The sequence below is a fragment of the Ipomoea nil genome, unplaced genomic scaffold (genome assembly GCF_001879475.1).
Source record: "Ipomoea nil cultivar Tokyo-kokei standard unplaced genomic scaffold, Asagao_1.1 scaffold2279, whole genome shotgun sequence".
In the NCBI taxonomy this organism is placed as follows: Eukaryota; Viridiplantae; Streptophyta; class Magnoliopsida; order Solanales; family Convolvulaceae; genus Ipomoea; species Ipomoea nil.
The window spans coordinates 1,554,862-1,577,733 of NW_017618707.1; the positions used below are offsets into that span (position 1 = coordinate 1,554,862).

General features: G+C 37.0%; 3 protein-coding genes across 5 annotated transcripts; 2 read left to right on the top strand and 1 right to left on the bottom strand.

Annotated features, from left to right (window-relative positions):
• The first annotated feature begins 3,640 nt into the window (after window positions 1–3,640).
• Window positions 3,641–9,066, top strand: LOC109150335 (probable serine/threonine-protein kinase At1g54610). Its single transcript, XM_019298230.1, has 9 exons — window positions 3,641–3,851; window positions 3,991–4,551; window positions 5,339–5,623; window positions 5,717–6,034; window positions 6,560–6,787; window positions 6,991–7,091; window positions 7,232–7,346; window positions 7,725–8,189; window positions 8,457–9,066. Exons 2-9 carry the CDS (start codon window positions 4,144–4,146, stop codon window positions 8,661–8,663), a joined length of 2,127 nt encoding a protein of 708 aa, XP_019153775.1. The 5' UTR covers window positions 3,641–3,851; window positions 3,991–4,143; the 3' UTR covers window positions 8,664–9,066.
• A 4,341-nt stretch (window positions 9,067–13,407) lies between these two features.
• Window positions 13,408–18,942, top strand: LOC109150555 (protein SPA1-RELATED 4). Of its 2 annotated transcripts, XM_019298492.1 has the most exons (7): window positions 13,408–14,754; window positions 14,834–14,991; window positions 15,742–16,687; window positions 16,889–17,035; window positions 17,171–17,482; window positions 17,912–17,971; window positions 18,142–18,942. In XM_019298492.1, the coding sequence occupies exons 1-7, from the start codon at window positions 13,930–13,932 to the stop codon at window positions 18,325–18,327; spliced, it is 2,634 nt and encodes an 877-aa protein (XP_019154037.1). In that variant the 5' UTR covers window positions 13,408–13,929; the 3' UTR covers window positions 18,328–18,942. The 2 variants fall into 2 exon arrangements, with proteins under 2 accessions (XP_019154037.1, XP_019154038.1); XM_019298493.1 differs by lacking the exons at window positions 17,912–17,971; window positions 18,142–18,942 and having other exon boundaries at window positions 16,889–17,081; window positions 17,171–17,366.
• A 628-nt stretch (window positions 18,943–19,570) lies between these two features.
• On the bottom strand, window positions 19,571–22,662 carry LOC109150556 (beta-glucuronosyltransferase GlcAT14A). 2 transcript variants are annotated; one of them, XM_019298494.1, is made up of 5 exons: window positions 22,397–22,662; window positions 20,870–21,724; window positions 20,694–20,769; window positions 20,497–20,612; window positions 19,571–20,172 (listed from the first exon to the last, which is right to left on the bottom strand). In XM_019298494.1, exons 2-5 carry the CDS (start codon window positions 21,438–21,440, stop codon window positions 19,673–19,675), a joined length of 1,263 nt encoding a protein of 420 aa, XP_019154039.1. In that variant the 5' UTR covers window positions 21,441–21,724; window positions 22,397–22,662; the 3' UTR covers window positions 19,571–19,672. The 2 variants fall into 2 exon arrangements, with proteins under 2 accessions (XP_019154039.1, XP_019154040.1); XM_019298495.1 differs by having other exon boundaries at window positions 22,354–22,662.
• Window positions 22,663–22,872: the final 210 nt, after the last annotated feature.

Here is a 22,872-nt window from a genome sequence, read left to right on the forward strand (position 1 = left end):
CGAGTCGGAGTGTGGGAGGCTCTTAGGGTTGGATATTCAACATTTTGAGAGAAGAAAAAGAGTAAATTTCAATTTTGGTCCTGTGACTATGGGGCTATTGTTAATTGTAATCCACGACTTTTAAAACTGTTAATTTAGTATCTTAACTATTTAATTTTTATCAATTTGATCACTCCAGTTAAATTGATGGCCAAATCGCACCGGAAAAATTTAATTATGCAATTAACCTTTAATCTAAGGGGTAATTTCGTCTTTGTATTTATGGTCAAAAAAGGTATTTGACTCCGGTCAATTTCCTCTTCTCTAATCGGCGAATATGGCGTCGAATCTGTCGATGAGGGGAGAAATTAAGTGAGGTTGAGAGTGCGATAGAATGGAGAATGGAGAATGGAGATTAAAACCCCTACTAAAACCCTAATCATAAAAATAAAATAAAATTTTAAGCATTAAACAGGTTGATGGTTATGTTTTATTTTATTGTGTTTTCGTTAACGATTTTCTCAAGCACACTGACGGTGACTCAGTCTTGAGCTAGTATTCCCTCATTTCTAGCAATGGGTATTGCTCTCCCTTGATAGAGTCAACGATGTTGCCGATTTTCCACCATTCATGGCGGTATTAAGTGTGGAAGAAGGTCGGAGTTGCCGATCATCCAGTTCCAGTGTAATTGCCTTGCCGGATTTGGTGACGGAAAAACGCTCGGGTCAGATCAAGTTAGTGAGCTGCTGTTTTTATTTGGGTCTTCACCGGAATTTTGCTTACTGCTCGCCGGTTGGACTTCATTGTCGGAAGAATGGAAGAAGACGCAAGCTCAAAGACGAAATTGCCCTTAAATTAAATATTAATTGCTAATTAAAATTTTTCGGTGAGATTTGGCCGTCAATTTGGCGAGAGTGACCAAAATTAATAAAAATTGAATAGTTAAAGTACCAAATTAACAGTTTTAAAAATTGTAAATGACAATTAACAAAACTCCAATAGTTACAGGATCAAAATTGAAATTTACTCGACATACTAATGATGAAATTCAAAATGTGAATTGAAATTTCCAATAAAGTCACCCCTTCCCTGTTGCAATTCATTCATGCACATGTTGTTGCTTAAAGATAGATAGAGTTGTGCTTGAAATCAGTGCGTGACTATACTTTAAGTTCCAAATTAAAGCATTGATGACTATATTGTAACTTAATTAGTCTAAACTCATAATGAAATATAACACTTTTGAATAGGTTTGGGAGCCTCATTTAAGGGGTGTGGGGTACGTGGATTGAAGAATCACCGGAGAACGTTGGTACCCTACAGTCTCATCGTATCATTGATGGGATGGCATGCAACTGTGTTAAAGAGTTTGTGGTCGAGCGACAGAATTGTAATTTTTAAAATGAGAGGTCACAGATTCAACCCTTAACGAAAGCATTGACTCTACTTTAATAAGTTGAAAAAATATGCATGAACATATATTACATTGTAAGTAACTGGTTGAATCGAAAAGAACGAAATTTAACATTTTTAATTATTCAAATCACGATAAAATAGGCGCTTAATTGCTAACAAACTAACTAATTTAAAATAATTTGGTTATAATTATCACATCTAAAGTTTTTTTTTTTTAATGCATCTAAAGGTTTGTTTAATTCTGTTAGTAAACCTTTAAGCTTACGTAGGAGTTGATAAATGGATGCTGATGTCATGATGTGTAATTTTTAAAATACATCTTATACCATTTAATTGACATGTCAAAGGGGTCTAGTCAAGTCAAATTTCCATATAAGTCATCTAGTAAAATAGATTGAAAATTTGAAATTATACAATTTGGAAAGTTTAGTCAATGGTAACAAAGTTGTTATCTTCTCAATCGAGATCATTACACATAATTTTTTTTTTTAATATAATTTATCTCTTAAATATAGTTTATAAATTATTACGTAGGAATAAGATTTACCCTAGTGCATATCATTGAGTGGTGATAACGCGTTCCCTCATCATCCAAACAAATTATAACAAAGCATATATGTTCAATTTTTAAAAATATATATCAAAATTATTTATTACAATTAAATTGAATTTTTTTGTTTTGTTTGGTACAACTGATCAGGGGGTTGGGGTTAAGTTGAATATTTTTAATATAGTAAATTTTATTTTTAGTCATTGACTACTGTCACATTGTCATTTTTAGTCATTCACTTTTATTTGTTTATGACAATTAATTATCCATTTAAAATATGGCTAGGGTAAATCTAGGATGGCAGAGTTTCCATCATCGAACATATATAGTGATTAATCCTCTTGCTGAATTGCAAGCACTTCTATTAGGTGTGGGCTTTGAGATTTAAGGCCGCTCCATACCCAAAGCCAAATATCGAACCTTTGACATATATTAGACATCTTTGTTAAGTCTAGAAGACTAGAATGATAAAAAAAATGGAGGATTAATTTTGGTAAACAAATGAAAGTCAAAGATGTATTAATGTAAAATTAAAAGAATAAGACTAGCCAAGCACCTTGTGCTCAGATGACATGTAATGATTTTTTCATATGGGAGGTCGTTTGGTCATTTTATCATGGAAATAATATTCATAGGAATGGGCTATTACCTTTGCAAGGGGAATAACCATTGGTATTAACTATTCCCAAGAACTTTTATATCATAAATATTAAAAATACCCTTTGTACATTATTTAATATTTATATTTAATAAATATAATATATTATATAAATGTATATATTTAACTAATTATAATTTTTATCTATCAATAAATATATATTTAAATAAATTATACACACACTATATTTTGCTGCATTTGCAATTGGCATTTTGAGAAATATATATATATATATATATATATATATATATATATATATATATATATATATATAATAACTGTATAAGACTCATTAATTATGGAGCCTTGACTCCTAATTAAATAGTTTGCCCATCCGCTTGCCCAGCAGATGGGCATTGCAATTGAAAGTATAGAGCATTGAGGCTCCTATAATAGGAGCCTCAATGCTCCATTTTCCACTTCTCTCACCGATGTGGGATAAGTGAGGAAAAAAATAAAATATAAATATGTATTTTTATTATAATAATAATAATAATAATAATAATAATAATAATAATAATAATAATAATTATTATTATTATTATTATTATTATTATTATTATTATTATTATTATTATTATTGTTGTTGTTATTCTCTCTCTCTCTCTCACACACACATATATATAAAATAAATATTTACTTTAAAAAAGAAAAATCAAAGTCACCTTCTCCATGGAGAAGACCCAGTGGTAACATTCTCCGGTGGGAAGACAATTTTTTTTTTTTTTAAATATTGTATTTAAAGTTGTTAAAATAAATTTTTTAAAAATATTTTTAATTTCGATAACCACCACGTTATCATGTTAATAGGTTAACATGTCATTTTAAGGTGAGTTGTATTATTTTGCATTGTTCGGAGATCTAATTGTAATTTCTTTTAGTTCAATGACGCAATTGGAGTTTGTAATATAGTTGGATATCCTTGGTAAATTAATTACCAGTTTACCAGTACAGATCGTGTGCTATCGTTGTCGCTTCACGCGCGTGGCTATTGACTCCCAGAAGAAAGAATGTCACAAAAGAACACCTTGGGCTTCCCAGTTTTTCCCTCATTTCTTACTTTCACTCTATACTGAATGTTAATAACAATATTTATTTTCCCAATTAATCTTCCATTCATTTCTCTGTAAGAGAAGCAGTACTCATAATTCAATCCATTTTTTGCCCTAGATCCAGTATGCCTCCTCCTCCCCGCACCCACCCACTTTCCAAACCCTCTACCCCTTTCACTCTCAACTCTCATTCAAGGTAATCCATTAAATTTTCTTGCAAATTTGGCAATTTGTTGTGTTTTTATGTACATACATACATGTTGTGAATAATGGCATGCTTCTTAGCTTCTAAACTGAGTTGAGTTACCCATTTTCCTGTATGTATTATTTTTAAGGTGCATAGTTCTGCTGACTTCAATCTTGGGTTGAAGATTGTTTGTTTGGTTGTGGCAATGGGGAAGATGATTCTTAGGAATTGAGGGGTTTTTTGGAGAAAAGATTTGATTTTGGGTGGTGGGTTTGTGCTAATCTGTGATTACTGGTATAGAATGGGTTGTGTTTGTGGGAAGCCTTCTGCCATTGAGGATAGTAGGGAGAGTCCAAGGGAGAGGTTCTCCAGTAAGTCCTCTACAGAGAGGCTGCCGAGGGCGGTTTCTTTGAGGAGAGAGGAAGCCTATAGGGGGAAAGATCGTTCTGAGAGCAATGATGTGAAGACGGTGTTGATCGACAAGCAAGTTAATGGTTCTGCCCGGTTGCAGAGTGGGAATTCTGACCGGAAAAGGGAGAAGGCTGAGTATATAGCTGTTACACACCATCCGGGATTGGGGAACATTCCAAAAGCTGCTGAAGGTGAGCAGGTTGCAGCTGGATGGCCACCCTGGCTAGCCGCGGTTGCTGGTGAAGCTATCAGAGGATGGGTGCCTAGGCGAGCAGATTCATTTGAGAAATTGGATAAAGTATGCTTCTTTCTTCTCACTGAGCTTCCATTTCAGTAAGGGCAGACTTGGTTTTGTAAATGAATGCCCATTTTGCTTTTAAATTGTTAAGTTGGTATAATACATTAGAATATAGAATCGGTACACTTAATTGAAGTTTGATAAAAATTTTCCCAAAATTGATTTTATATTTGATGAACCAATTTACTCTGGAAATGATTTTCTGTCCATTAGGTTGTGCAGTTTGCTGTTCAAATGCTAACCTAGCACATGCATAATTGGTCCAGAAAAACCTACCTGGAAATTAAAGTACAATCGTTACTAGGACACTTCATTTAAAACATTTAGTAACTTAGAACATGGGTGCATTATATGGGAACACATTTGGCTTAATTTTTTTTTTTAAAATTGTAGAGTACTTTCAGACTTGGAGCATGGTTATTAAACTATGTTATTCTGCTGAATTAGTATCCATACCTAAACTGTATAAATAAAATTGCTGGTAACACTCATGAAGGTCTCTAGAATGAAAGTTTTTAATTGCATAGTATTGTGCTTATTTCCTAACAAATAGTGCAATAATTACTAGATGAGCAACAAATTGAAACTCTCTGTTCTTGTGAATTTCCTTCCCCACCCGCCCTTTGAGTTTGGTACTTCAGCTAATTGCAAAGTAACCACAGAGTAATTTTGATTTGTATAGCACGTAAAACAAAAGTAGTAGCTTGCTATCTTGTAATTTCTGATTTTCTTGATTCCAGTATTTGGCTAATGTTGTCTTTTTTTGCCATGGTTTCCCATTTTGTAGATTGGTCAGGGTACCTACAGCAGTGTTTACCGTGCTCGTGATCTTGAACAAGGAAAGGTTGTTGCTTTGAAGAAAGTTAGGTTTGATAACTTGGAGCCTGAGAGTGTTCGCTTCATGGCAAGGGAAATTCACATCCTTAGGAGGCTTGATCATCCAAACATAATAAAGCTGGAAGGTCTAGTTACATCTCGCATGTCTTGCAGTTTATACCTTGTATTTGAGTACATGGAGCACGACCTGGCAGGACTTGCCTCGAACCCTGGTCTTAAGTTTACCGAACCACAGGTATTTATGAAAAGGGCAAGTGTTATCAGAATGATTCTAATTCACAGCTACTTTCCCTTTAGTGAAGTATAAAGTTTCTCTTGTACTTTCCAGGTCAAATGTTACATGCAACAACTTTTATGCGGTCTTGATCATTGTCACACCCGTGGTGTTTTGCATCGTGATATAAAAGGTTCCAACCTATTAATTGACAATAATGGCATATTGAAGATTGCAGACTTTGGTCTTGCAAGTTTCTTTGATCCCCGTCAAAACCAGCCTCTCACTAGCCGTGTTGTGACCCTCTGGTACCGACCGCCCGAGCTTCTACTTGGGGCAACATACTATGGTACTGCTGTGGATTTATGGAGTACTGGTTGCATACTCGCTGAACTTTATGCTGGGAAGCCTATCATGCCAGGAAGAACAGAGGTATGGTGATTGTAGGTTTCTCACCGTGCTAGTAAGATTTATATGCAAACTTAGGAGCTATACTCCCTCCAAGTCCAATGTGTGGGAATAACAACCGAAACAACAATAAATATTATACCCCCTCTTGTATGGAAAAACCAATCTGGCCAACACTTCGTCCCTTAATTGGGCCGGCCCCGTGTGAATGGGGATTAGTCGAAGTATGGTACGGGCTTAAAGGTGCCTCCTACTCAGGACACCTCATGGCCTAACCAAACCTTTTTTGTTTTCTTGTGATAATTATATCCAAATATATTCATTGATCCCGGAAATAATTCAAATCTTTTGATTTTTAAGTCTTAGTTTGGTGGCTATAATGGTTAAACAGAATTTTATATATATAGAATGTTAGACCTACATATTGGATCAGTTCAATCTTAGACCTTTCTGCGTAGTGTATCTCACTTCTTTACTTTTATTCTCTTTATAATACCATACATATTCTTAACATCGTAACAAAGTTAAATTGCATAATTTATCTGTCAGGTGGAGCAATTGCATAAAATTTTCAAACTTTGTGGTTCACCGTCTGAGGGGTACTGGAGCAAATCGAGGTTGCCTCATGCAACGATTTTCAAGCCCCAACAGCCATACAGGCGATGTGTTGCAGAAACATTTAAAGACTTCCCAGCACCCGCGTTAACGCTCATAGAGACCCTACTTTCTATAGACCCTGCAGATCGTGGGTCTGCAGCATCTGCTTTGAAGAGTGAGGTACGGTCCTTACCTATCTAGTTTTCTGGCATCTCACGATAAATTCTTTGACATCATTGGGACAAATAACTGAGTGTAAACACTTTAAGTTGTTACGTCTCCTTGAGCACTCCCTCTCACATGCTGTTATTTTGATCCATCCTAGCAATTGATTATGATTCTGATGTTTTGTACAAAGATTCATCAATTTCCTTGCTGTGCAGTTCTTCACGACGAAGCCACTCCCGTGTGATCCTTCAAGTTTGCCAAAATATCCTCCCAGCAAGGAGTTTGATGCCAAAGTACGGGATGAAGAAGCCAGAAGGTAGTAACAACATGACAAATATTAACTTACTTCAGCTTAGTGATGTCTTTTTAGCCTCTCTTCTTTGCATCAAACCGCTTTTTAATTCCATTAATCCATGAATAAGCCTGTGATTTATCCCCATATAATGCAATTTTTAGGCATGCTGGAGCGGGAAGCAAAGGTCACAAAAATGACCCTGAAAGGAGAGCTACAAGAGAATCGCGTGCAGTTCCTGCACCCGATGCAAATGCTGAATTACCCATGTCAATGCAGGTAACTGTTGTACTATCTTTTGAATACTGAACCTCCAGGCTACATCTCAAATAAAAGCCTAAGCTGATAGTTAGTTTATATATTATATGCTCAACATGCCCTTCACGTGTGCGAGCCGGTTACTTATGACGGGCTTCCAGCAACACGTGGACCATGGCCTCTTTTTTTAATCAGGTGATGCGGAGATTCGAATCCATGACCCATTTGGCATGGGATTGACTCTGATACCAAATTGAAGCATGTGGTCCATCTTAACTAAAAGCCTAAGCTGATAGTTGGTTTATATATTATATGCTCAACATCCTTATTATGCTGTTTTTCTTGATGATTTTAGTTTCTGTTTCTGTAAATATTCACGAAGTAGTTATCTGAATGCAGAAAAGACAAAGTCAGTCCAATTGTAAAAGCAGAAGTGAACTGTTCAACTCTCATCAGGAGGAAGTTGCGTCTGGCTTTCCCATTGACCCGCCTAGACAGTCTCAGACCACGGAAGAAACAAACAATGATCTCCAGGTCCCTCTGCATAAGAGAGCTTCCCATTCAGGACCATTGACTCAGAGAGCCGCCTGGGCAAAATCTGGAAAGAACACAGAAGATGCCCCGAAGATTTCTTCGGGTGCAGACCTATCTGGTATAATTTCTGCTAGGAGGAGCTTGTTGTCTGAGGATCGAGCAGACAGGTCTGGTCCTGCTCATCATGAAGTTCCGAAACTTATAGCCAGGTTTCCCGGATCCTTCAAGGAGGCTTCTAATTCAACAATGAAACAAGACCAAAAAACTCGGTTGCTTACAAACTCACACCAAAATCAGGAAGGAAGAACCGACAACAATGACCCAGTCCTAGTAAGTGGGCCTTTTAACTTTCTGAACTAATGCCATGAATTTAAGCATATAAAAGCTTAAGCTGATAGTTGGATTTTATCGACCTTTGGCATAGGATTGGCTCTGATACCAAATTAAAGCATGTGCTCCATCTCAACTAAAAACTTAAGCTGATAGTTGGATTGCACATTTATGTTTATATATTATATTATATGCTCAACACCGTGTACTTTGAATTCAAGCAAACTCTGACTTACGAATACATTTTTGCCAATTGTATTTCTCCAGCTGGGCTATGGATCAAAAGGCAACAAGATCCACTACTCGGGACCACTTCTAGTTCCATCGGCCAAAGTAGATCAAATCTTGAAAGATCACGATCGCCATGTCCAAGAAGCTGTAAGACGGGCACGCCTTGACAAGACAAGAGCAAGAAAATCTCAAATGGAAGGGAAGCAAATCTCAACAAATTCTTTATTTGTTTCCGGTCGTTGAATTCATGTCATTGGTGCGTGGAAGAGAGGTCACCACAGAAACTTACAGTTACAGGTGATTTTTCTTGTAAAATGAGAGTTAGTATTTGAAGAACATTAAAGAAACAAAAGAAGGAAAGAAGAGGAGGGTGTATAGAGGTTGTTCTAAGGGATGACATTTGTTAGCCAGTTGTAGAGATTATTAGGAAATTCTAAGATTATTCTCTGATATCTCTCCCATTTGAGCTGCTGGTAATATGTATTTCTCTCAATCTCTTTGTACTTTGTAGTACAGGCAAATTATGATTTGTTATATATGGCCATCTTTGTAGAGCTTATTATCCACCTTTTCCCAGGGGACATGAAAATATTAAGTTCAAAGTTTCAAACTAAATGAACACTTTGAAATAAAATATTTATTCAAACTTGATGAATATTAGAGCATCTCCATCTATGGATTTTGGGGTAGTTTTTGAGAAAGCAAGGATGATGTGGAGGAGAGAGAAGAAATGGGGTTCTTGCAGGGAGTGTGTTTTTTGGTCTGAAAATATGGAATCCGCGTGGAGAAGAAGGTGCACTTGAGTCTTGCATTCAAAGCAACTTGTGTGCGTGCCCGCTGGCGCATAAAATCTTTTTGTTTTTTGTTTTGTTGGCAGACTTGCTCTTTTTTTTTTTTTTTTTTTTTTTTTTTTTTTCACATTCATCTTCTCTTTTCTAGTCACACATGTAAAAACTCCTAAAAAATCACAATTATTGAGAATGTTATAAAATTTGTTATAATTATTAAGGGTTAATTGCACTTCTGTCATTGGGATTGGTAAAAATGGTTAAATTAAAATTATATGTACGAGTCAATGTTACTTCGAATTTATTTTGCACCAAGGTAGTGATTTGAGGACTTCAAGTAATAGATTTTGTTAAATGATTATATGTATATGGAATAAGATTCAAATTGGCCTCTGAATGAAACGTGAAAGTGCAATTTGGTCCTTGAACGTAAAAGAAGTGCAATTACCCCCTCAACATCTCAAATATGTGCAATTTGACCTGATAGCAGGTTAACATTCCATCCAACTGGTTATATGATGATGTGTATGCTGACTTGGCATTTTTTTTTAAATTCTTTTTATTTCCTTTTCTTCCATTCACCGTGTATTAAGGCAAAGCTTCAATAGAAATTCCCAAACCACGCATCAAAATTCCCAAACCTGCATCAGAAATTCCATTCATCGTGTACCTGCATCAGAAATTCCATTCACCGTGTACCTGCATCAGAAATTCCCAAACCACGCCCGTGAAAGCTATTAACTTGTTCGTTGTTAATATAACTATGTAAAATTGAATATTTTTTTCATGAAATTTATCCTGCTTGTAAATTTGAGAGAAGATATCGATGGTGGAATATTACAACTGCTAGAGTTAGTTGTTTTGTAAAGAAGACAAAAGAAGGAAATAAAAAAAAAAAATGTCAAGTCATCTTTCCAAAAAAAAAAAGGTCAAGTCATCATCCACGTCACACATGCAACCTGCTAGATGAGATGTTAACCTGCTATCAAGTCAAATTGCACATATTTGAGGTGTTGAGGGGGGTAATTGCACTTTTTTTTACGTTTAGGGACCTAATTGCACTTTCACGTTTCGTTCAAAGGGCCAATTAGGACCTTATTCCTATGTATATTTGATGTGCTTTAGGGGTGTTATGTCACTTTTTTTTAATCGATGACCTGCTTTGGTGTTTAATTAGAATTGATAATAGCCTACACAATCATTATTGTGTGGACCATATTTTGTCTACTATAAAATAATGTACATTCAGTACAAAAATAATGTATATTGTATACAGGGAATATATATTATTTTTGTTCTGAATGTACATTATATTGTATAATGTACATTCAATACAAAAATAATGTACATTTAGTATATTAAAAATGTACTTTTTGTTATGGTCCACATTACATTGTGTGGACCATATTCCATACAATAATTTGCCTGTAATTTTAGGACTAAACATACATTTAACCATTTACTAATGAATAGTCAGCACACTATAGTATAACACTCCCATCAAAGAAATTCATTTCTGTTTTCTATAATAGTTTAAGATTAGTTGTATTCAATTATAACTTTTACTCAATAACCTCTCTTTGTCGGTTGCGGAGCCACAATGGAGGTGGGAGTAGTTGGCCCCACCACCAAACCCTATATATATATATATATATATATATATATATATATATAATCTTAATCAAAGGTTAATTTGGTTTAGGGGTAAATTCACTACTTTTGATTTTTTTTTTTAATTTTTTTAAATATTAATAGTGAGATGAGTGAACTTTTGTTTTTTTGGATTCATTCTTAATTTCTCTGTCAATACCAAAAGCATAAAACAAATTAATTAAACAAATAAATATCCAAAAATATTTGTTGGATGACAAAATTTGAAACACCTATCATTTTGCTGAAATAAAGATTTAAAAAAAAAAACAAAAAAAAAAACCTTGATGATTGTGGCCATATATAATGCTTTTGTTTTGTTGAATATCTTTGGAAATATGAAATGAAATCTTTCTTTCCATGCATTATTATCTTGGAGAACTCCCTGTATATGGTTTCCACCAAACAAGGGGAACAGTAAAGTTCGCTGATTTGAGCCAAAATGAACGTTCCATCAAAAAATCACCCCAACTTAGAATCACTGTATCCTTTAATATTTTAATCCAAAAAATCGCATCTTCACAGAAAGCTAAAATGATTTTATATACTAATCCTTGACTTGCGAATTGAAGAAGAATCACAACCACAATCCCGACACGTGACAGGACCAGAACGTAATAAATAATTTTTTACAACACCCACGTGATTTCAATTTGAGAGGTGCCATGACCCAATCAAAAATATTAGTTAGGTATAAACAAGTATTCTGATTTAATTTATGTTTATTAGTTAAAAAAATTCTAAGCTTTGACAATTAAATTAAAAACTTTAATTCTAGTAATTTAAGGGTCTTTGGTTCATGGAATGTAAAACAGCAGCTTTAGATAATATGGTTCATGGAATGTAAAACTGTACTGCTTTAGATAATAATATCATCTCTTTGAAATAATGTAAATTGTCTCAAACAAGTTAGTTAGATTATTAGCTTGGTTATTATAAAATTTTTGTATTATATTTATAGGAAGATTTTATGGTAATAATGTTAAATACTTAGACTAATAGGACGTTTGGTTGGAGATGGGGAATTACTTGGAAAATGAATTGTAATTCCATGAGAGATGAATTACTGAGAATAAAGTGAGAATTTAAATTTCAGTGTTTGGTTTACAGGAATAGAATTACTGGAAATTTCAATTCCAATGTTTGGTATACATGTGAATTGAAAGGGAATAAGTAGTATAAAGTCCAAAATGTCCATTGTTATTGTCAGTCATTAATTTTAGGTTAAAAATGGAATGTGTAATTTTGACTCGTCATTATCTTTTTTTTTCTTCCTAAAACCCCAGGAATTAAAATTCCAGGGGGACATGAAATTTTAATTCCATGAAAATAGGGGAATTGTAATTCCATGAAATTGCAATTCCTTTCAACCAAATAGGAAATCTTGTGACCTCTGGAATTAAATGGGAAGAGAATTAAAATTCCCTTCAACCAAACGCCCTGTAATAAAAGATACGATACATTTTATAATTTGACAAAAATTAAATCAATTTGTTAAATTATAAAATATACTTCCATGTATATTAGACCAAAATATTCAATCAGAACAACTCCAATAATGGAAGCTCAAACTCAAAAATGACTTGAAATATTCTTATTATCTGGAATCACGTAACGTTTTATGATGGATCATATCAGTTAAGAATTTTTTAATTCACATGCGAAGTTGTAAATATCCGGATTTATGATCACGTTTGAAATTCAGATTATTTTCAAAATAGACAGATTCCTTGTATGTATATACAGATATTTGGCATTATCTATTTAGTTATTTAATACCATGATTTATATTCTCTTATATATTTTGTTGAGTCGGGAAGTAGAAATTGTAAGAATGAAGATTTAACCTGTTGGGAGAAGGGTTTATGATCACGTTGTGAAGATAAAGTTTTGTCTCAAATTATTTGAGTTTATAAAACATTCTTTTTCTGTGCCCCAACATTTTAGCTGTCAGTGTAGTTTGAGGAGGTGAATGAGCCACGTATGGTGGGATGGAATAGAAGCAGAAATGAGTGGCTTTGAGACAAAGAAAAGGCTGCCTAGGGTTCATAATTTCTTTAAAAAAATTTCAAAAAATTAAACTAATTGCAAGAAAACAAAATCATGTTCACATCATCCCTACCAGGGCCGGATTTTAGGCTGTGCAAGCTGGGCTACCGCACAGGGCCCCCAATTTTAGAGGGGCCCCAAATTTTAGAGGTCCAATATTTAATTTTTATCTAGCTAGTTTCGAAATTAAAATTAAAATTTTTCAATTAAACTTAAAAAGTTCTATGAAGAGATGGTAAGAATGTGTGTTTATTATATTTTAACTTTGAGGTCAAAGGTTCGAAACTTGCAATTTTGATAGGGCCACATTTATTTACCAGAACAGGGCCACCAAAACTTAAAATACGGCCCTGATCCCTACCCCACTGCAACAGTGAAAGTCGTCCGCACCTTGATTTCTTCTCAGCAGGTAATGTATTTCACTATTTTATGTGGATGTGGGAATTATTTATTCAATAAATGTATATATATATATATTTATTTATGTTTACTGTTAAAGAATAAAATAGTACATGAAGTTTATGAGGCTGTGGTTTGTTCTTGGAATAAAAGCTTCCCAGTGTGTTTCTGGGGGGTTTTGCAGTATCTGAAAAGCATCTGTTCTGTGGTTCTTATTGTTTTGTTTGCTTTCATGCTAAAACACAGGTAACTGAGCTCCTTTGCCAGTTTTCCTTTCCTTCTACTGGGTGAGAGATATAGTGATAAATGGTATAGTATACCCCTCTCTCTCTCTCTCTCTCTCTCTCTCTCTCTCTCTCTCTCTAGAGATATATGTGTTTCAAGGGTGCCACGTTTAAGTGATCCATTGTTTTTGACTCTGGGGTTTGTTTGTATGCTTCAAGAACTGAGGTTGTCTTCTGCTGCTTTTGATAAGGTAAAAAAGAAGAAGAAGATGTTTTTGAGGTTTTCTATAGGGTTGGGTTTGGGTAGTGTGTAAGGGGGTTTAAAATGGTTTCTTGATGTGACATGGATATAGAAGAATGTGTTGGGTATCTGAGAATTTCTGAATTTCTTGATTGTTTATGTCTGTGTATCTGAGCAAAAGAAAGTGTGCAATAATGGAGGGTTCTTCTGAGACAGGTTGGAATAGTTCTTCCAGGGGGTTGAATTACTCATCAGTAGTGGATAGGAATCCAAGGGTTATTGGTGGGAGCAGTGTGAGATCTTCCAGTGATGCCTCACCTGATTCTGCTTCCATCCCTGCAAGAAAGGGAAGGGAAGGGATTGGGGGGTTGCCCTACATAGATTGCATTAAACCCCAGGGTGGTGTTTCTGGTTCTGGAAATGGGCTTAGCCATGGCTTAGATGATGATAATAGGGATGTTAGTTTGAGACAGTGGTTGGACAACCCGGAAAGAACAGTCGATTCTCTCGAGTGTTTGCACATTTTTACCCAAATCGTGAACATTGTTAACCTGGCGCATTCTCAGGGCATTGTGGTTCACAATGTGCGCCCCTCGTGCTTTGTTATGTCGTCTTTCAACCGTGTTGCTTTTATTGAATCGGCCTCCTGCTCTCATTCTGGCTCGGAGTCGCTCGAGGATGGATTGAACAGCGAGACTGCTGAGTTTAAGGGGGCAGCATCTTCCCCCGGGCCTCGTGACTTTGAACAAGAAAAGGAAGTGGTGACACAAAGGTTGGAAGTTGAGATGAATCACGCAAATGCTATGCAGACTTTAGAGGCCGATAAGAACCAGCAAGCCCCCGAGGAGAAGCAGCAGCATTCGTTTCCCATGAAAAAGATATTGCTCTTGGAAACCAATTGGTACACTAGTCCAGAAGAGGTTTCTGGTGAGACCAGCCTTTGTGCTTCAGACGTTTATCGACTTGGAGTTCTTCTCTTTGAGGTTAGTCATTAGTGATTGATAAATTGAATTAGGCTTATTGTTTCCTAGCCTTACGAACTGGCATTTCACTTGTGAGCAGCTATTCTGCACGTTCCATTCACCCGAAGAAAAAAGTGCAACTATGTCTAGTCTCAGACATCGCGTGCTCCCCCCTCAGTTGCTACTCAAGTGGCCCAAAGAAGCTTCGTTTTGTTTGTGGTTACTGCACCCTCAGCCAAGTAGTAGGCCAAATTTGGGGTGAGCCTCGTTTTCTTATTGTCATCTAAATATGCTTAAGGTCCCGTCTTTTGCTTTTTAATTCTCTACAATGTCTGGAATGCTGCGTTATTTGCTTTTCAAAGTTCTTACAAGAGTACATTATTAACTGATATGAGCATTCTCATTTATAGCATCGACATAATCCCTTCACCCCGTATGATCAATAATGTTTCATCGATAAACTTCAGCATAGGCAGCATTACACCTTTTCTTTTTTTAATCTTCTATACATTGATAAAGGTTCTGACTGCCGCACATTTGCCATCATCTTGTACTTATACTATATTTACTCTATATCAAGTTGGCATAAGTGCTTCTTTTATTTTTTTACTTTACTAACTGCCTAACTATTCCTTTCAAAAGATTTTCATTACTATACCAAAAGTGGAAAAAGAAGAAAAAAAAAAAACAAAGAAATGGGGTACCGTGCATTCACTTTTTGTCAACATTGATAGAACTGATGGGTTCACTTTCGGTTTTAAGACAATTTCACTTTGAGTATACAAAGTGTTTACATTCAATGAGCTAAATATCACCATGGTTGAACTCTCGAGCTGATCATGTATGCTCTCTTATAGCATCTAACCCATTCTTCCTCAATCTGGCAAAAGGGACGTACTTTATTGAAAGCTGCTTATTTTTTGCGATCTTTTATCATCATTCCTTGATTTGGACAATCGGAAGACCTTCAAATTTCCGTTCTCATATTCTCTTTGCTGTGTATTACAGTGAGCTGTTGCAAAGTGAGTTCCTTAATGATCCAAGAGAAAGCTTAGAAGAATGGGAAGGAGCAATAGCACTTAGAGAAAAAATAGACGAGCAGGACTTGTTGCTGGAGTTCCTTTTGTTAATCCAACAGAGAAAACAGGAGGTTGCAGATAGTTTGAACGAGATAATATCGTTTCTGTCTTCTGATTTGGAAGGAGTTACAAATATGCAATCGGCCCTCAGGAAAAAAGGAGATTCAAACCTTGATCAGGGTAAGAAGTCTGCGTCGAATAGGGGAAATATCACCGAGGATGATGATTCTGGAAGCTCTAGATCTAGAAAACGGAGCAGGACGGGGTTTGGTACCTGCAACGTGGAGGACCGTGCAGATGAACACGAGACACCTGTTGAAAGTCAAGGGAGCTTTCTCTCGAAAAGTTCGAGGCTGGTAAAGAATTTCAGAAAATTGGAGTCCGCTTATTTCCTGACAAGACGCAGAGCTTTAAAACCGGCAGCCAAACCGTTGAGTAGATATTCTCAAATCAGCAGTGACGGTAGGGGCTCCATTGGCGCGACTGAAAGAAGTTCTGTGAGTAATTTGTCGTCGAAAGGAGGGGGGCGTAATGAGGAGACACAAAGTGGATGGATCAATTCATTCCTTGAGGGCTTGTGTAAGTACCTGTCTTTTAGTAAGTTAGAAGAGAAGGCAAACTTAAAGCAAGGGGATCTCCTAAACTCTTCAAATCTTGTATGCTCTCTCAGCTTTGATCGTGACGGTGAATTTTTCGCGACTGCTGGTGTGAATAAGAAGATCAAGGTCTTCGAATATAATTCAATCTTAAAACAAGATCGCGATATTCATTATCCTGTAGTTGAGATGTCTAGTCGATCAAAGCTAAGCAGTATATGTTGGAATAGCTATGTAAAAAGCCAGATTGCTTCGAGTAACTTTGAAGGTGTGGTACAGGTACGCCAGATCCCCATATTATGTTTACTTTTCATCAATGTTGAAAAAATCGCTAGGCGCCTGGGGACCGCCTAGGTGGGTGCCTAGAACGCCTAGGCGGGCGCTTAGGGCGCCTAATCGGCGCCTAGGCGCGATTTTTGCAACACTGTTTTTCATTGAAACTACTCAAATGAAGAGTTAATAAGTTTTTTTATTGTTCAGGTTTGGGATGTTACAAGAAGTCAACTTTTCATGGAAATGAAAGAGCACGAGAGGCGGGTCTGGTCCGTGGATTTCTCGGTGGCCGATCCAACATTGTTAGCCAGCGGCAGTGATGACGGCTCTGTTAAACTCTGGAATATCAATCAGGCAATTCTACTTTTGCACTTGGTGGATGTCAGCTTTGAAACTAAACGTACTAACAGTAATCTAATTATTGTTTCGTTGTGGATTGAATTCAAAGTGTGTAATAAGTTGTTTTTCTTACATGGGTTGTTGCTGCAGGGCGCTTGTGTCGGGACCATCAAAACGAAAGCGAACGTGTGCTGCGTTCAGTTCCCTTTCGATTCCGGTCGTACTCTTGCGTTTGGTTCAGCTGATCATAGGATTTATTACTACGATCTTCGAAACTCCAAAATGCCTTTATGCACACTAATGGGGCACAAGAAGACAGTGAGCTACATCAAGTTTATTGATTCAACGACGCTCGTATCTGCTTCTACAGATAACACGATAAAGCTTTGGGATTTGTCCATGTGCGCATCTCGGGTTCTTGATTGTCCCGTTCAGTCATTTACGGGACACATGAATGTGAAGGTATTTCCTTTCTCCATTTTTTTTTGGTCAGACCATGAGGTGTCCTGAGCAGGTCCTAACTGTAGGAGACACTTTTAAGCCCGTACCATACTCAGACTAATCCCCATTCGCACCGGGTCGGCCCAATTAAGGGTCAAAGTGCTGGCCAGATTGGTTTTTCCATACGAGAGGGGGTTTGAACTCCCGACCTCTCTTAAGGGATGAGAGTGCACGGCCACTCACGCCCACCAAGCTGGTTTTTCTTTCTCCATTTTTAAAGCCACTAGTTTGTGCCATTATATGATGCCTAGTTGAACTGTGGCCAAAAACAATTTTCAAACTAAAGGCATCAGTTAGAACCGAGGCCAATGAATTCAATCTGTGAGCTCATCATAGTATATTAAAACACGGTTCACCGCTAAAGAAACGCCTTTTTTTTTAATGTTTCAGAACTTTGTCGGCCTGTCTGTATGCGACGGATTCATTGCCACTGGCTCCGAGACAAATGAGGTATCACTTGCCATGTTCTTTTATTGCATTGTTGAGTGGCGTGGCATGTACATTAATGTTTGGGAGTTATTTTCTTCGAATGTTTCCATCTAAAGTTCATATTTGAAATTTGTCTTCCGTTAATTCTATAACGGATTATTCGATTTCCTAAAGCTTCTGAAACGCTGCAGGTTTTCGTCTACCACAAAGCCTTTCCAATGCCTGCATTATCGTACAAATTTAACAGCACAGACCCTTCTGGTGATGAAATGGATGACGGTATGCAATTTATCTCGTCTGTTTGTTGGCGGGGCCAGTCCTCCACCTTAGTAGCCGCAAATTCCATGGGTGACATCAAGCTCTTGGAGATGGTTTAACACAGCTGATAATCTCGAGGCTCCATTGAGAAAATTGGCTAGGGGGGATGGCCGAAGAGCAGAATTAAGCGTTTGGTTCAGGAGGGAGTTGCAGCACCAGTAAATCGTCGCTATAAGCAAAGGTACTTTACTGTAATAGCCGAGATAAACCCATAGAAGGCCGAAGCAACACCCAACACAGACAGACGGGAAACAGATTTTTGCAATTAGTTAATAGCGGAAACAATGAACGGAAGTTGAGCTAGGGAACGCGGTGAGATTGTCGATTTTCTTTGTACATTCTGCTGTTCTCACAATCAGGGAGATGGGGTTAAAATGCACATTTTCTGTGATGTGGAAATTTCCAATGAAGCTTCTTCTTCTGCAGATGTTGAAAAACCCAATTTCTATTTTGTTGAAAGAGTAAACCTTCAAAGACAATGACTTTGAAACCCTAAAGTCTTCCCTCTTGGATTCTCTGTCTATTTCTGCTCTCAAGTTGAAGTTTCTTAGTTGTTGGCCTTGACTTGAAACTGACAAGAGACCAACAACTTTGGCAATTTGTTTACTGTTAATCCTAGCTCTGTGCCATAAAAACATTATTTGCAATTTTAATAGCATTTACTTCCATAACAATAGATGAGGTAAGGCTCGATTGTGAAATCTAACCAGTAGTCACTATTTGAAGGTGTGCATTGAATATTGACCAGTTCAAATCAACTCACAGTCACTATCCAACCTACAGTCACTATCTGAGAGTGTGCACTGAATATTGACCGGCTCAAATCAACCCACAACTCACAACCCACAGTCACTATTTGAGACTGAGTATTGACCGGCTCAAATCAACCCACAACCCACAGTCACTATCTGAGAGTGTGCACTGAATATTGACTGGCTCAAATCAATCCACATTCACTATCTGAGAGTTGACTGGCTCAAATCAACCCACAGTCACTATCTGAGAGTGTGCACTGAATATTGATCGCCTCAAATCAACCCACAGTCACTATCTGATTGATCGGCTCAAATCAACCCACAGTCACTATCTGAGTGTGTGCACTAAATATTGATCGGCTCAAATCAACCCACAATCACTATCTGAGGGTGTACACTGAGTAGTGAGTATTGAATATTGATTGATTCAAATAAACCTAGAAACAAATTTCAGACTGCACAAGATTAAGTAAAAGAGAAAGAATGAAGTGATTTTGCAGTAAGTGGTGTTTATCAGAAAGGGGATGCAAAAATGGTGCAGCAAAAGTTCTTCAAATTTCCCTGACTGATATTATTGAGCTTCCATGAACAGACTTCCCAATCCCACTTTTCATTTTCAATCAACACACAAGATTAATACACCACTATTCTAATTACACTGATTTTGATTTAACTTTGCTGACAAAACTAGTTTACCTACAAGACGCCCGATCCTTTTCGCCCCAGGACCCGGTTTAAGTTCGGAGGGATTTCCAACCTTGGAGCAAAGAGGGTCTCCAGCACACCAACCGCCCGGGGTGAAGCTACCATTTCGTCTGTGAAGCAATTCCGCATCAATCTTATCCAATACAGGATCGTTCCTCCTGAATTTCCGAGCAAAGGCAGCAGAGCTCTCGACCATCTTGCCCGTATCATTCAGGCTGAGAGTGTGCGGGTGCTGCTTAGGAGGAACATCCCAAGAAATATAATGCATGTCACTATTGACCACGGTTGGTACAAATTCCGGGGCGTTACATACGACAGTCTGAAAGTATCCTTCGGGAGACGAGACAAAATTCGAGTAGTACATAAGTAGGGTCCTGGGAAGATTATCCCACCCCCATATGCAGTACTCCACAAATGGCCTTGCGAGGATCATCCATGCTGAACCTGCAGAGAAGATGATCTAATTTTAACTCCATACAATTACTTTAGCGGGAAATAACACGTTTGAACTTTTAAGAGCGAGATTAGCAGACTTCCTACATGATTGAACCAAGTCTTCAAAATTAGCAATATGAAACTCATGCCAAAGACCTTGGTCAAGCAGCATGAAGTGACTCTCTGAAATGGGAGGTCATGGGTTCAAGCCTTAGTGGGGCGGTATTGACTCGTTGGGCTTCAGTAGGTTGAGAAAGTATATATAAACAGACACTACATGTAACAGGGTCAATAGTACTCCAAAAAAAAAAAAAAAAGGAATATGAAACTCACCAGTAAAGAGTCTAAAGGCGGTGGGCAATTCTCTCCGTGGAGTTACCCAAAATATGTCTTTCTTGGTATTCTGAAAGAGGCCAGGGTCTATAATCAATGGCATCGCCCGTTGACCCCTGCAACAGAATTAATATAGCAATATAGTAAGACCAAAATTCTTGTTACCCCTGTAACCATAAGAGTGACAGAGAGCTTACGCCTTCCAGCCTAGCCGGCTTGTATGCTCAATGAAGTTTAACTCTCGCTTTAAACCAGAGAATGTGTAAAGAAGATCTGGCAAGAAAAAAAAACATATAAATCAAACGCCTCCTCCAAACAAATAGAGTCAAAAAAGCAAGATTTATTTTTTGCATGCCAAAAATGCAGAACTAACCGTCTTGAGTCACTAAGGGATAATCTGAGGCACTGAGGTTGATAAACCAATCCCAATCCGCGTGCTTCTTGAGAAGAATGGCACAGGCGTGAAGGGTATTAGCAACCATTGTGGGCCCTCGATAAGTAACCATATTAGCTTTGGAAATCATGTGGACATTCCCAACCTGCACAAAAATCGGATCTTTCTTTACTCTGGAGGCCAGCTCTAGCCTCTCTATTGCCGGGGATTCTAGGTCTAGATGGACAACATAGTAGTTGCGTGGATGATACAGTGCTTGCAACGTCCTCCATAGCTTTTCTAGATCACCTCTTGAACCGGATATCAGATACGCAAAACGTGGAACAGAAGGACCACTAGAAGGAGGTGGAGATTGCCTAACTTTTGCTTCAGCAAAATACGAGCTCGTTTGATTCGACGCAAGCCGGGATGGAAAGATTGAGAAAATTGAATTGATTTGTAGCGAAGAAAGCAGGCCCATATTAAACGAGGTCGCAAGAAGGAAGATACATATGAGTGAGCTGATACAAAGAGGAAACACCCATTTCTTCTCCATGTTTGCAGACCCCATCGCAATACCTTAGCATGTGTTCTCACCGCAAGAATCACATATATATATATATAACTATACCCCACAAAAACGTCGAGAATGGCAGTCCTAAAGGTCAGCAACCTCTGGTTCCCCTTTTTGAACGGAAATTCTCTGCAAAAGGATGTGATTGAGTTCTTCCTACTGAATTCCAAAAGTTGAGCCTCTACTTTAGGCTGTTGAATCACAAGATACCGTACAAAACTGATTCTCAGAGGATTAAACTATAGTCTTAGTACAGACGTGGAAACTCCGCAAAGGACTTGCTGATCAATTCAATGAAGACAGAAGAAAAATCAACATAATATTATTATAAAAAAAAATAAAAAAAAATTAAAAAAAAAAACTTCAAGGGTATAAGATATTATTGGATATGCACAAATATTTTAAGCAGAACAGCCCGGCATGTTACATCGATGAACCCAAAAGAGTATACGTATGGGTTTAAATAAGTAAAACAAATTTCCAAGAGGCATTGTAGCTTTTCATTTATCCATTACATTAATGATAAAGACAAAATCTTTATTCTTTAGACTGCCAAATTTCCCAATTCTATAAACAGCAATTACTTCAATTGCTTATGCATCCAAACACAAAGGGAGAAAAAAAGAATACTGCATAAATAAAATCCAGATTAAAAAGAAACTTCACTATAAATCACTCAAAAATAGAATAAAATATTGGAAAATTCACAATAATTAAGACCATTAAAAGTTTAGCTAAAGTTTAACTGCAGAAAACCAAATCAGGAGCTCCATAAACAGTGTTCCCAAGCACACATATATGCATATAAGTTCAATATTAGAGTATTACTGTATTTCCCCGGATCGCCCACATTCAATTCAGGCAAAAACAAAGAAGCTAAGTGAAATTGAACATGCCCGTTTTCATATACCTGAAAATTAAAGAAAACAAGAGAGTGGGTCGAGAAGAAGAACCTTGAAGAGTTCGTGGACGTTGAGATTTTAGACGATGTGCCGCCGAGTACAGAAAAAGAGAGAGAGAGAGAGAGAGAGAGTATATAATAATGAAAGGGGAGCTGAACCCGAGGAAATGGATTGTTTTGTTAGTGTATTGTTGATGTTTTCTGGGAAGTCATTGGAATGAATGAATGAATGAATGTTTTCAGATTTAGTTTCGTGAAGATGAAGACGAACAACTTATTAGACGAAAGGAAAGAAACCCACAGCTTCTGTACTTTGACCCGTTTTTGTTGTTTTGAAAATTATGATCAGGTCTTTTTATTTTATTTTATTTTTTACTATTTTGTATAGCATAAATTAATTACTCCTAAATCAATTTTAGATTAATAACATAAAATCACTTTGGCCCGGTTTGGTAACATAGTTAGTTTATCAGTCAATTTTAACATATTTGATCACTATTAGGTGTTTGACTTGGTTAAACGATTAAT